The sequence below is a fragment of the Hibiscus syriacus genome, unplaced genomic scaffold (genome assembly GCF_006381635.1).
Source record: "Hibiscus syriacus cultivar Baekdansim isolate YM2019G1 unplaced genomic scaffold, ASM638163v2 tig00110551_pilon, whole genome shotgun sequence".
Classification (NCBI taxonomy): Eukaryota; Viridiplantae; Streptophyta; class Magnoliopsida; order Malvales; family Malvaceae; genus Hibiscus; species Hibiscus syriacus.
This window is the reverse complement of record NW_024062778.1, coordinates 1,714,083-1,728,327: the sequence shown is the minus strand read 5'-3', so window position 1 is coordinate 1,728,327 and position 14,245 is coordinate 1,714,083. Positions and strand designations below refer to the sequence as shown.

Genomic DNA, 14,245 nt, shown 5'->3' with positions numbered 1-14,245 from the left:
AGGTAAAACATATTAAATAATAAATATAATTATATAACTATAATTAAAAAATAAATTTAACAAAATGATATTGTTTGGTTTAATTTTTTTTTTAAAAATAATCCCACATGGCTAAGAAACATAGAAGAACATCCCAAAAGTCTAAAGAGTAAAAATATGAGAACAAAAGAATCTCACAAGGGTAAGAAACATAGAAGAGCATCCTAACTAACTTCTATAAATAATAGAGGTAATTTGACATTCAAAATCATGGAGCATTTTGGTGAGCATAGAGTGAACTATTCTTTCACTTCAATTAAGCTCGAATTTTAGGCTTTAATCAAGCTTCTAATTTTTTTTTGAGTTCAAACCTTTTCGAGTTCAAGTTTCAATATTATATTTCGAGTTCGAGTTGAACTTGATAATTTTTAGTTCGTGAGTTTGAGTCAAGTTGAGCTTGCTTTTAAAATTTGAGTCGAGCTCAACAATACTCGAGTTTGACTTGGCTCGTTTTACAAACGACGTCGTTTGATTTAATTTAAAAAAAAAAAATTGGTGGTTTTTTCCAATTTTTTTCGATTTTCAGCCGGTCCGATTCGAACGGTTTAACGGTTCCGACCGGTTCACTAGTAACGGTTCAACCGATGTAGTTTGAACCGAACTAGACAATGATACCCGGTTGAACCGGCCGTCCGATCCGATTTTCAAAACACTACCTACTTTTGTCCCACTTGATGTAACGCATGCAGGAGATAAATTAAACTAGATGCTAAATCATATGAATAAGTGAAATGATAAAATTATCCTCCGAAAATTGATTGATAGATTTTACTGTTTTGTTTTGGTATATGTAAAAGAATAAGATATATAAAATAAAAAAATATAAGTATTATTATTTGTTATCTTTTCTAATTAGACATTTTTAACTAAGACAATTTTAAAATTTTGAAGCGAGAAATTTAATGAGACAAATGAAGTATTTTTTTTAATGAGACAATTTTAAAATCTAAAAGTTACAAATTCAGTGGGTCGGAGGGATTTTTTTTTTACTCATCGTGTTTTTCCTTTATCATTGTTTTCTCCTTTCATCATCTTATTACTCCACCGTCGTTCACTGTTTCTTCAACTTGTATTGCCTTCATTGTCAGTTTCTGTCATGTATATGAAAGCCCTTCATCGTCAGTCCTTCTATACGTGTATCAGGGGTTATATCTCTCGTGAACTCGTCTATAACATCTTAATTATCACATGAACATTTGCGGTCACAAAAGAGATTTCTAGTAAGCTATCTCCTCTTCCTCCTTCCACTTTTCTCTTTATGTATAGCCTTAAATACAAAAAAGGTACATGTGCGGATAGAACCTAAAACGATATCATTTTGGGATCAACACAATCCTCCTAAAACGACATGGTTACTACCGATGGCAACCCAACATGAGCTCTCAACCAAACCGCCATGCAATCAAATCACAACAAAGTTTATATTTAAGAGAATTCTATCTTCTTGGAAAATCAAAATCAATGAGATTCAAATACTTCAACCTATCGATTCATTCAGGTACGCTTCCGCATTTAATATTATATTATTGATGATTTGATATGAATGTACAATAATCTTTGTGTGCGTGTGAGTCAATGATGGAATTTGGTGACAGAGTTTATGGGGTCTAACTTAAAATTTTTAAAAAATATAAATTAAAATTAAAAATTTTAAAATTTCGAAAGGTTCAATTTACTTTTTTTTAAAAAAACTTGAGATCTAACTAAAATTTATGAAGATTTGAGAGGCTTAATAAAAAAATTTAAAACTTTTGAGAGGGGTTTAATTAAAAATATTAAAAAACTTAAAAATTAATATGAATTTTTAAAAAATTTGTGAGAGTGAAATTAAATATTTTAAAAACTATAATTTTCTAAAATTTTGAGGGTCGTTTCCCACTAACTTCCATTAGAGATGGCTATGGGTTGGGTTTTTGGTCCACCCGACCCGATAACAAGAAATCCTCCTCCTGATATCCGATCCGACTCGACCAAAACAAGATTCCTCCCTACTCAAACCCGACCTGATATATAACTTAAAAACCCGACTCGGTCCGACCCGAAATAATAATACAATATTATTTTTATTCAATAAAAACAACGACTTAATTAAAAAATAATATAAAAGGGTATTATTGTAATTATTCCTAAATATAAAGTAAAATTATATTTTTCGGGTCGGATCGGATATTTTTCACTCTAAACCCGACCCGACCCCGACCCCGACCCGACCTGAACATCACATTTAAAAAAACTCAACCTGACCTGACCCAAACTCAAATATTTTTAAAAAAAAATCCAACTTGATCGAATTAAGTCTGATCGAAACCTATCGAGATCAGGTCTCATACCCATCCCTAACCTCATTGTGTTTCGCCAAATTTTAGTATTAAATTTGACCGCAAGCACTTTTTTGATTGTATATTCTATGCAGCGCATATTTCCATGTTATACGAAATTGCATACTTTGATTATGGCTGTTTTAATTCTACTTTATTGTCATGCTTATCTTTAAAGGACCAATGCAAACAGGGAAGGATTGATGACATGTCGGTAATTTGTGACATTATTAAGCCCTAGTTTATTTTCACTGCCACCTCTTCAAATTCTTATGTCTATGTCGCGCAGATCACGTTCAGACATTAAGTTTCGCAGACTGTTTACATTTTAAAGACATAAACTCTTTTAACGTTGCACGAGTTCTTCTTGGTGCAGACATAGTTTTATGTCTTCAAATGTCTTTAAACCTCTTCAAGAACAATTACAAAATATGATTATTTATTAAAATAATTTTAAATAATTTAATAAGGTTATTTATTTTAAAATAATTTATTATAAAATAATTTATTTTAAAATAATTTATTTTAAATAATTTATTAGTATGAATTGATTTATTTTAAAATATGGATTTATTTATTTTAAATAATTTATTAGTATGGATTGATTTATTTTAAAATATAGATTGATTTATTATTGTAGTTGTATGGATTGATTTATTTTAAATAATTTATTAGTATGGATTGATTTATTTTAAAATATAGATTGATTTATTTTAAATAATTTATTAGTATTGATTGATTTATTTTTATTGTATGGATTGATTTATTTTAAATAATTTATTAGTATGGATTGATTTATTTTAAAATATGGATTAATTTATTTTAAATAATTTATTAGTATGGATTGATTTATTTTGAAATATAGATTGATTTATTTTAAAATATGTATTGATTTATTTTAAATAATTTATTATTGTAGTTGTATAGATTATTTAAATTTCAGTATTGTAAAACTAAAATTATTTAAATCTCAGTATTGCAAAACTCTTTTAAGTTTAAAAAATCAGTTTATTTATATTTTAGTTCATTTTAGCAGTATGCAGACGTTAAAAAACAAACAATCTTTTTCTTGCAGACTGCAGACTTTTGGTCCACCTCTTCTGCTGCAGATGCCTGTAGATGTGGTCCGCAGACTGCAGACCTTTTACCTATGTAAAAATAAACACCACCAAAGTGTTTCTTTTATATATGATATATATCGATTTATTAGTTGCAGGTTCTTTTCAAAAAACAAAATTCTCAAAAAATAATTAAAGATTTAAAGTTTCGATATCTAATAATAATTTTATTTTGAATTACTTCGAAAATTATGACGTGATTAAAAATTTTAATTTTTTTATCTTTGACCGTTATTGAAATATTAATTTCTTTAATTGTTGCTTATTGCTATTCAGTTATCAAATATAGATATGTATGTTGTTAATATTATAGATTATGAAATATATATTTGACATTGATATATTCGATTAAGTTTGATTAAAGATTTAATTCACTATTATGAATTTCGACTTTGACTTTTAGCTAAACATTGATAATTTTTTAATTCGTCTTGTCTTTGGTAATTTATGAAGTTATGAATTAAATGCATGTTTAAGGAATTCTTCAAAAGGAATTCTTTAGAAATAATCGAAGACTTGAGTTTCCAATTTTTTATAGCACCATTTATGTAACCTTATTTTGGATTATTCGGGATATTGTAGAATCGGAAATTTCAGTTTTGACATTAGATTGTTAGAAAAATATTAAATTTGAATATTAATATTTATTTTGAGGAGGCTTAGTTAAAGTAATAAGTCGTTAAAGTGACATCAGTTATAGAAAATATTTGATTTTTAAAATATAAAGGTTATGTACATGTAACTTAAGATATGTTGGTGTTGATCGACTCAAAGAAAGATTAATAATTGACATATTGCATATACAACTTTAGTAATAAGCAATGTGATAATTATTCGGTTTGATGTGAGTAATAAATCGACTCCAAGGAAGATTCTTGTTTGACATGTTCTTATTATCAATGTTTGATTACCACACATATATGACTTAAGGTTAATATTTTGGCTAAAGATGAAATATTAATGAAGTATCTGATATCTAGGGATGGGCATAGGGTGTGGTGGGTTTTCAGACGTCACAACCCTAAATATTTTATTAACAACCGATCCTGCCCTGCCTGATAATTTTTTTAGGTTTCTCCCTTCCCAAACCCATCCCGATTTTTAGACTATAACCCCGACCCGAATATATCAACATTTTAAATAATTAAAATAATATATTTTATAATAATTTACTATATTTTTAATAATTAAATAATATATTTTAACATTATAAAAATAAAAATATTTAAAATCTTAAATATATTATATATTTTATATCGGGTCGGGTAAGATCAATGATTTTTCACCTTAAACTCGGCCCCGACCCACCCCAAACTTACTTAGTATATAACCCGCCCCGCCTCGTACTCCGAAAATTAAAAAAAAAACCCTGCCCTATATGGTCGGGTCGGGTTGGGGCCCGTCGAGTTCGAGTATTTCGGCCATCCCTATGATATCTTGATATGAGATTTAAGTGTATTCAAATTTATTATTATTATGGTTATCTTTTAATTTAATTGAAAGATAAAATTAAAACAAATTGGTTGGTTGAAAATATTTATATCGTTTTATTTATATTATTAATGCAATATGTGTATATATTCAGTTTTGTTCGATCAAAATTTCAGTTTGTTTGTTCTTAGAATATATATTGAAACAAATTAATTCATATTTTGGCTAGGTCTAATATTTTGATAGATTAATTGAAACAAAATATCATCAAAGTGACCTCTTTTGTGTAGACTGATTTATTTGAAATATCAAGATGATTATGTGTTTCTTGTAATTCATGCATTTATTGACTCAACAGAAAGTTAATATTTGACCGGATTTTAAGTGACACATATGACAATAATATGTGACAATTATAAGGTATTTTATATGAGCATTATATTACTCCAAATATTAGTTTATTGTTTGACATAACTTATTGTCAATGATATTGATGTAGTGTTTAGTATCTTGAGGTGAGAATTAGCCATTGTTTTTTTAAAAAAAAAATTTATTTGTTTACTTTAGAATATTAATGTGAGCTTAAATTTTATTTATGTTTTTTCTATATTTAGGTAATTATTTATTTATTGCTATCAAAATATCTGTCAATACACATTTTATACACATGCTTCAAAAAACAAATCTCAAGGAATGAAAAAATGCACTTACATAAGGTTTTGGTCATATGAACATAGACTTTGCACTAAGGAAAGAACAATTCCCACCTCTTTTAGAGGATAATATCCTTAATTGGTATAAGGGATTTTGAGAGTTGAAATTTGTTCAAATTGCATAAGTCTAGTGGTCATGAAGCAAACATTTTAGAAGCCTTTAGGGGCACTGTAGACACTGTTTGTCGCCCAGGTAGGGAAAACTTGTACCGATTTAGGGGTTTTTCTTTGAAAATGTTTTGAAATGTGAGGAGTCACCACCAATCATTTTAAGGTGCTATCGGGACACCATAAAAATTGAGTGATTTTAATAAAAGGTTTTATTTTTATCAAAATACCAAGTTTAGGGTATACGAAAACCAGAAAATAGGTTTGAGAGTCAGTTATGCGTGGGGAAGGAATAACACCCCCATAGCACCAAAATATTGGTACCTAGATGATTACCCTATATTTAAAATTGAAAATTTTGAGTTCGAACTTCATCTAATTTAAAAATTATTACATATGCAAAGTTGAAAAAAGTATTCGTTTATTAAAGCCAATAACATTCGTCCCCTAGCATGAATGCATGAAATTAGCTATTATGGAAAATAATCGAACATTATCTCTATATTTTAGAAATCATGATGCGGTCTTGAAAAGGATGTCGCCCTATTTCAGGAATCAGCAGTAGTCAGCCCCTGAGCATATTTGCTGGAGATATACTATTGACTCCCTAATGAGTGAACATTGCCTTGTGTGTGAAAATAATATGCAATCAAACAATTTTTACTGACCCTAATTAAACTAAGGTAGATTAAGGTTTTCTCTATCTTAAAGTGTCAAATTATGAATAAGTAAATAACCTAGAGGTAAAAACCTAAAAATGTATGCTCTAATATTAATCCTACTTGATTTTAACCAATTATTGAATCGAATAATCAATATAAAAAACAAATACGCTATTATTTAAGATGGCGTATGTTTACGACTCTCTCAGGGCGCACGTTAGTAGGGCTAATGGAACCTGAGATTCTCGTCGCTGGTGATCTCGTCTTCAATCAATAGGTCGCTTCTTCTTGTTCTTCTTTCTGCTTAACACCTCTTCTCTTCTCTCTCAATGGATTGGAAAAAATTTGTCAGATGTCAAGAAAGTCAGAAGTTAACCTATTTTCCCCAAAATCGACCGAAAGCACTCTGATTGTCTGCCCACCACCAGAGGTCTACGAGGTTAGAACAACAGACTAGAAATCATCCTTGGTAGTTGGGGCGTCACCAAATTTCACTGCTCTACAAAGAATCATCGAAAACCTATGGAACCATCCTTCGAAAGGGGCACGAGTTCAGGTCAGTCATGCTGGAAATAATCTTTACATCTTTTCCTTCAATACTGATTTGCAAGAGACTGGGTCCTTGAAAACGTACCTTGGCACATCTTAAACAAGCCTTTAATTCTAAGAAAATAGGAGTCTAATATGCAAAGGCTTGATTTTGATTTAGCTCGTCTGCCTATCTGGATTCATCTATATAATGTTCCACTTGAATTGTATTCACGAGATGGCCTTAGCTACATTTCTAGTGCTCTAGGAACTCCAATTTCTATGGACTCTATCGCTGCTTCTAAAACTAGAATTCATTATGCTAAAGTTTGTGTAGAGATAGATGCCAAGGAAGAAATTTTTGATTATGTTGAAGTGATACTTACTAATGTTCTAACCACCCATATATATGTTGAAGTTCCCTGGTTCCCAAATAGATATAGAAAATGTGACTCTTTTGGACATTCTGATAAAAACTATCCTACTAAAAAATCAACAACTCCTTCTACTTCGAAAATTTGAAGAAAAATACAGTTTTTAACAATAGCTTAGAATAAAAGTCTCTTGAAAGCACTGAAGTCTTACAGAACCCACAGCCAGACTATTCTCCCTCAAAGGAACATTCTGAACCTATTGACTTTCATCCAGGAGCTGCTCCAGTTAGTCACTCTACTGTCTACATTGAACAATCCTCCAAGAGTGAACTTACAATTTCCCCTAGCACTCTTGTTAGTGATAGAAACTTATCATTAACCCAACCCTCACCCCACAGTGGTAAACCAGTCCAAGTAGAGAATCCCTCTCTGCCTCAATCTTCTTCTGATAAGGAACAAGAACCTACTTCTATTCCCAAAAGAGGTAGAGGCAGACCTCTCAAGGTCAAACCTAAAGTAGCTCTAAAAGGATCAGTAAATAGGTTTGAAATCCTTAGTGCAGTTGATGAAAATTCCCCTATTGCTGAGGTCCAAGTAAAGAAAGTCAGGCTTGCTACATCTGGAGTTGCAAACCTTCTTAAAAAACTAAAGTAAAAAAAGAATGAGCAAATTACTAAAGCTAAAACCCCTGTAGAAAAAGGGGGATCTTCAAACTCTCATTCCCAATGATTGTTTTCTTTTAGAACATCAGAGGATTAAATAATCCTCAAAAGCAAATAAAAGTCCTCCAAAGGGCCAACCTATATAAAGTAGATATCCTATGTTTGATGGAGACCCGTATTAAATATGATAAATCTGAAAACATTATGCATTCTAAATTTGGGAGCTGGAATGCGTTTACTAATTATGACTATGCCTCTAATGGAAGAATCTGGTTGCTCTAGAAAAACGGTATCGATATTTCTCTCTGTAATTCTTCTGATCAAAGTATCACTGTCAAGTGCCATTACAATAGTACTCCTTTTATCATCACTGCTATCTATGAAAATAATAATGGCACTAATCGTAGGCACATTTGGCAGCACCTTAGATATCTTGACTCACAGTTTAATTCTCTCCCTTGGATTCTTAGAGGGGATTTTAACACCTTTCTTACTACAAAGAAAGCTCTGACTCTGATCTTCTAGGCCCTTATCTCTCTACTGATATGAAATATTTCCATGAAGTGGTTCAAGACATTTTCTTCAAGACTATCCTTACTTTGGCCCTTCATTCACTTGGAGTAATAAACAAAAAAAATACTTTCTTAGCAAGGAAACTTGAAAGAGTTTTAATTAACTCTTTTTGGGCCAATTCTTTCCAGAGGTCTTTTATTGAATTCTTTGCTCCAGGACCCTCTAATCATTGTATGGAACTGGTCTGGTTAAACAAAGAAACCCACACTAACCGCCCCAAACCATTCAAGTTTTTCAACTTCTGGTCTTATCACCCTTCTTTTCTTGATGAAGTCAGTCATTCCTGGCAGCAGCTTGTTCATCGCAACCCAATGCAAGCTTTGTTTCTCAAGCTAAATGCCTAAAACCTTGCTTACAATCTTTAAACAATAACTCCTATAATAACTTATCTGCTAGGCTTAAACTCAAGAAAACAGAGTTGGAATAATTACAGATCTTAACTCTTAAAGGAACCAACCCTATTGATAAAGAGTTAACTATTCAAAATGAGCTATCTACCCTTGAAGAAGCTGAAAATATGTTTCTTAAGCAGAAAGAAAAAATTAGATGGCTCAAAGAGGGGGACAAGTGCACCAAGTACTTCTACTCTGTTATTGTAACTAAAAACAAAAGAGATAACATCAGGGTTCCTATTAATGCTCAAGGAAAAACGCTAGAATCATTTGATGAAATGGCCTCAGAAGTCTTAGAATTCTTCAAATTACAATTAGGTTATGCTGATCCTAATGTTCAGTAGCCTGATGCTCATTATTTGAAAAGTCTGCTCCAATTTGACTTGCCTGCTGACATTTCTTCTAACCTTATTAAATTTGTCTTTAATGAAGAAATCAAAGAAGCTATTTTTAATCAAGGAAATGACAAAGCCCCAGGCCCTGATGGATTAACTCCTTTCTTTTTCAAAAAAAACATGGCCAGTGATAGGTGATGATGTAATCAAAGCTATCAGGTTTTTCTTTCAAGAATCTTTCATCATGCCTGCTTTTAATGCCACAATAATAGCCTTGATTCCTTAGATTCAAAACCCCAGCACTATCAATTACTACAACCCCATCTTATGCTGCTCAGTGGTGTATAAAATCATCACCAAAATTCTAGTTAAAAGTATGACCATGCTGCTACCAGAAATAATAACACCTAACCAGTCTGCTTTAGTTAAAGGAAGAACTATAATTGATAATACACTCCTTGCTCAATAATTAGTGAAAGGATATAGAAGGAAGTATATATGTCCAATGTGTGCTCTCAAAATAGACCTTCAAAAAGCATTTGATTCTCTTAATTGGGACTTCATTTATGTTATCCTCAAAGCCATTAGGCTACCAAGTATCTTCATAAGGTGGATATAGGCTTGCTTTATAGAAGCTAGATACTCTATTTCATTCAATGGTTGCTTGGTTGGTTATTTCAAAGGCTAGAGGGGATTAGACAAGGTAACCCTTTATCCCCTACCTTATTTATGCTTGCTATGAAAATCCTCTCTAAAATTCTTAACATTGCTGCTGCCAAAGGGATTTTTGGGTATCACCCTAAATGCAAAAATATTGCTCTTACTCATCTATCATTTGCAGATAATCTCTTAATTTTTTGCAAAGGAAATCTTGAATCTATTGCTGGAATCATCTTTGTCTTAAATCATTTCTATGACTTGTCTGGTCTTAAGCTTAATGTTAGCAAGACTGAACTGTATGCTGTTGGAATTTCCTCTAGAAATCTTGAAATTATCAAATGCACTTCTGGTTTCAATCAAGGATTTCTTTCTGTAAGGTACTTGGGGGTTCCTTTAATCACTAAAAAACTTATTAAACAAGACTGCCATCCTCTTATTGACAAAATTAAGCTAAGGCTCCACCATTGGTCTGGTAAGCTCTTAAGCTATACTGGGAGACTTGAGCTAGTAAAAATGGTTCTCTTTAGTGTGGTTAATTATTGATGCAGACAATTCATCCTCTATCAAACTGTTATCAACCGAATTGATCAGCTCTGTTCTCGTTTACTTTGGAAAAGAACTGATCAGGCAACAATTGGAGCTAGGGTCAGCTGGGCAAAACTCTGCTGCCCTAAATCTGAAAGAGGCCTAGGCTTGAAGAACATTAAATCATGGAACACTACATGTACGATTCAGCTTATTCGTAATATTCTTGCAAGAGAAGGATCACTTTGGGTCGCTTGGTTAAAATGCTATATATTTAAGAACGATAACTTCAGGGACATGGCTAAAAGTACCTCTCACAGCTGGAGCATCAAGAAATTATTGAAGCCCAGAACTACAGCTCTGCACGTTCTTAATGCAGGAACTAAAACTGCTAATGATGTTTAGAAAGTAGTCAGAGATAAAAGAGATAAGGTATCTTGGCATAAAATGATATGGTTCCCTTATCATATTCCTAAGTTTAGTATGATAGCTTGGATGGCCATCTTGGACAGACTCTCAACTCGGGAAAGACTGTCTCGGATGGGAATTGTCACAGATGGTCATTGCGTGTTATGCAATAAGGCCCTCGAAACAAGGAACCATTTATTTGCTGACTGAAATTTTGCTAAATCCATGTGGAAATCTATCTTAAATCTTTCTCACTTGTGAAAACCTCACATGTATTGGGAAGAAATGATTAATTGGGCTTGTGAAGAATGGAAGGGCAAATCTCTCCTTTCCACCTTATTGAAGATAGCTTGGACTTCGCTCATCCACTCGATTTGGGAAGAGATAAATAGAAGAATCTTTCAACGAAGATCCAAAGAAGTTGATCAAGTTCTGTCAACCATCAAGGAGCTTCTCTGAATCCAACTTAGAGGCAAAAACATTAATAGAACTGATATTGTTAATTGTAATCTATACTACTATTGGGGTATAAACTAACCATTTTTGTTATAAGGAACTATTTATACTCCCTTTTGGGATATTTGTTGTAGCAAACTTTGCTCTATTGGATCATAAAATTTAAATTATCCAAAAATAATAATAATCGATATAGTCCCTTGAGCCTTTAGGTGAGAGCCAACTCAAATTACTACCTAAATTAAAGGGACTAAATTGAAATCTAATCAAAAGTGGAGGCTCAAATATTAACATAAATTAATTTTAGTCATTATTGTAATTCGAATAATTAATGTGGAACCTCGAGCAAAAACAAGGACCAAATTAAGAATCCTCCAAATTTAAGCATTAAACCTAAAATAAAAATAATCTAGATTAGGATTAAATATTAAAAATCTAAGTTAAGAGGTTTAACAATTAAAATCTAAAATTGGGACTAAATGTAAAGAAATTTAAAATTAAAGGCAAAATTAAAAGAAATTACCAAGTAAATGGACTAAATTACAATAAATCAAAAATACAAAGCTAAAATTAAAGCATAAAGTAAAAGGACCAAAATGTAAGAAATTAGAATATAAGCATTAAATAAAAACAATACTGAAAATTAAAAGTTGAAATTTAAAGGACTGTAATGTAAATGCTGAAAAATAAATGCACAAATTAAAATAAAAAATTAATGGGAGAAAATATATATATAAGAGAAAATAAATTAATCGAATAAAATTATAAGTTAGGGATTAATTTTTTAATTGTTACTCGGACCATGAATAACTCGAATCATACCCCTGGGCGAGTCAACACGAGTTTGTATTAACTTTTAATATTCATATTTTGATAAAGGGACCAAAATGCAAAAAATAAAAAAATAGTTGCCAATAAAAAATAATTAGTGGCTAAAACAAATAAATTCAAACATCACATGCAAATCATAATAAAAATAAGAAGCAAAATCCAAACAGTGGCTAAAATGAATAAAAGCAAAAAATAAGTGAATAAATTCGAATAAATCAGAATAATAATAGTGACTAAAATTAAAACAAGCACAAATAAGAGCACAAAATCAAAGAAATGAAATAAATAGGGGACCAGTGACCGAAGTGGAAAAGCGCGCGTAAAGTAGAGGGACCTGGAAGAAAATAAACCAAAAGTTAATACTTAGAAATAAAAATAGAAAATAGAAAAATAAGGACATTAAATTTAAAATAAATATAAACAGAGCACATCATGGTGACCAAAATGCAAACCGATGAAACCTATGATGGTTGCAAACGTGATTGGACCCTCAAAGCCTAAAATGCATGGGTATAGGCCAAAACAACGCTATTTTGCTTTAGGTATAAATACATTTTATCACCCTTTTTTATTTTTCTCTCATTTATTTTCGTTTTTAGAGTGATAAGCTCTCTCTTATATCTAAGCCTCCCAAGAACTCAACGGGAGTCCAGCCACCAACAGTCGTGTCGATCACCATACCACTGTCACCGTCGGTGGCTGTTCGGGCACATAATTCATGTGTTGGCTTGCCTCAACGCAGTGGTCACGGATCTGAACTCGATTTTGTGAAAACAACCCTAATGCCACAAAATATGGCCTAAAATCTTCCGCTTCCCTTGTCATGATCTTTGTCGTCCATCGTTGAATCGGGCCGATTTCAAGATATGTTATTCCCTAGCATCTCTTCTCCCTCTTGACCATTTGGATTGGCTAAAGGAGGTCACGGTTTCCAGTGAAGCTCCGACCAAAAGGCAAAACCCTTCTCCTTTCTCTTTTCTTTTTTTTCCTTTTCTTGCTTCGAAAATAATATAAAAAAAGTCCTCGATTTTTTTGTTGATATCTTGAAATGATTTTTTTTGTGTTGTATTGATTAAAAAAAATTACAAAATGCCCTCTTTTTTATAGCAGAATCGGCCAGAAAGCACCCTGGTTTTGCATTGCACTTTGAGTTTTATAACAACCCGGTTACATAAATCCCAAAATAAAAAATTACAATAATTTCTTTTGTTGTGATTGTTGTAGCTGAGCTGGGATTTCGTTGGTGGTAGAGTGACTGACAGCATGGGCGTGCAGATGGCAAGGAGATGGTGGCACAGTGACTGGGGCATTGAATGCCCCGGATATTCGGGGATCACCCTCTTTTTTCTCTTTATTATTATTATTTTATTTATTTTTATATTATTATTATTATTTGGGATAAAAATGATGATTACAGTTGCCCCTCTTTGTTTATTGTTATGGAACAGGAATGAAGCAAATATAATAAACACCATTTTTTATCCGTCATGTACTCCTGTAATTCTGGAACTGCAAGTTCTTCTTATTGGCCGAGTTCTTCTCATTATGAACTGTTCATTGGGATGTCAATCCACTTCCTTTCGTGATGGGTAAGAGTTGATTGAACAAGTTCTTCTCATTATGAACTTATTCTCTCGGAATCATTGACCCAACTCTTTTGCGATGGTTAACCCAAGGTGATGATGATCCGACTCCTTATGTGATTGATGGGCCAAGGTGATGGTGATCCAACTCCTTATGTGATGGACGAACGAAATTATGATGTTGATCCAACTCTTTATGTGATTTATAAGTGAAATGATGATGCTGATCTAATTCTTTATGTGATGGATAAGTAAAATGATGATGCTGATTCAACTACTTATGTGATGGACGAGCAAAATGATGGCGCTGAGCCAACTCCTTATGTGATGGATGAGCCAAGGTCGGTGCTGTTCCAACTCCATATGATGAAATCGAGCTTGAGGTTGAACAAGTTCTTCACATTATGAACTTCTTCTTTCTCATCGGACAAGTTCTTCTCACTATGAAATCTCTACTGAATATGTTGATATACCTCATTCTTTGATGAAATCAAACAAAGTGATGTTGTTGATCCAACTCCATATGTGA

The 14,245-nt window shown here is 32.1% G+C and overlaps 1 protein-coding gene across 1 annotated transcript; it reads left to right on the top strand.

Annotated features, from left to right (window-relative positions):
* Positions 1-9,991: 9,991 nt before the first annotated feature.
* Positions 9,992-10,843, top strand: LOC120131265. The gene is made up of 2 exons (XM_039148293.1): positions 9,992-10,290; positions 10,462-10,843. The coding sequence occupies exons 1-2, from the start codon at positions 9,992-9,994 to the stop codon at positions 10,841-10,843; spliced, it is 681 nt and encodes a 226-aa protein (XP_039004224.1).
* The last annotated feature ends 3,402 nt before the right edge of the window (positions 10,844-14,245 follow it).

Coding starts and splice junctions, on each gene's coding strand:
- LOC120131265 (XM_039148293.1), top strand. CDS start 9,992: ATGAAAATCCTCTCTAAAATTCTTAACATTGCTGCTGCCAAAGGGATT. Junction 10,291..10,461: donor CAAGGATTTCTTTCTGTAAG/GTACTTGGGGGT, acceptor TTATTGATGCAG/ACAATTCATCCTCTATCAAA.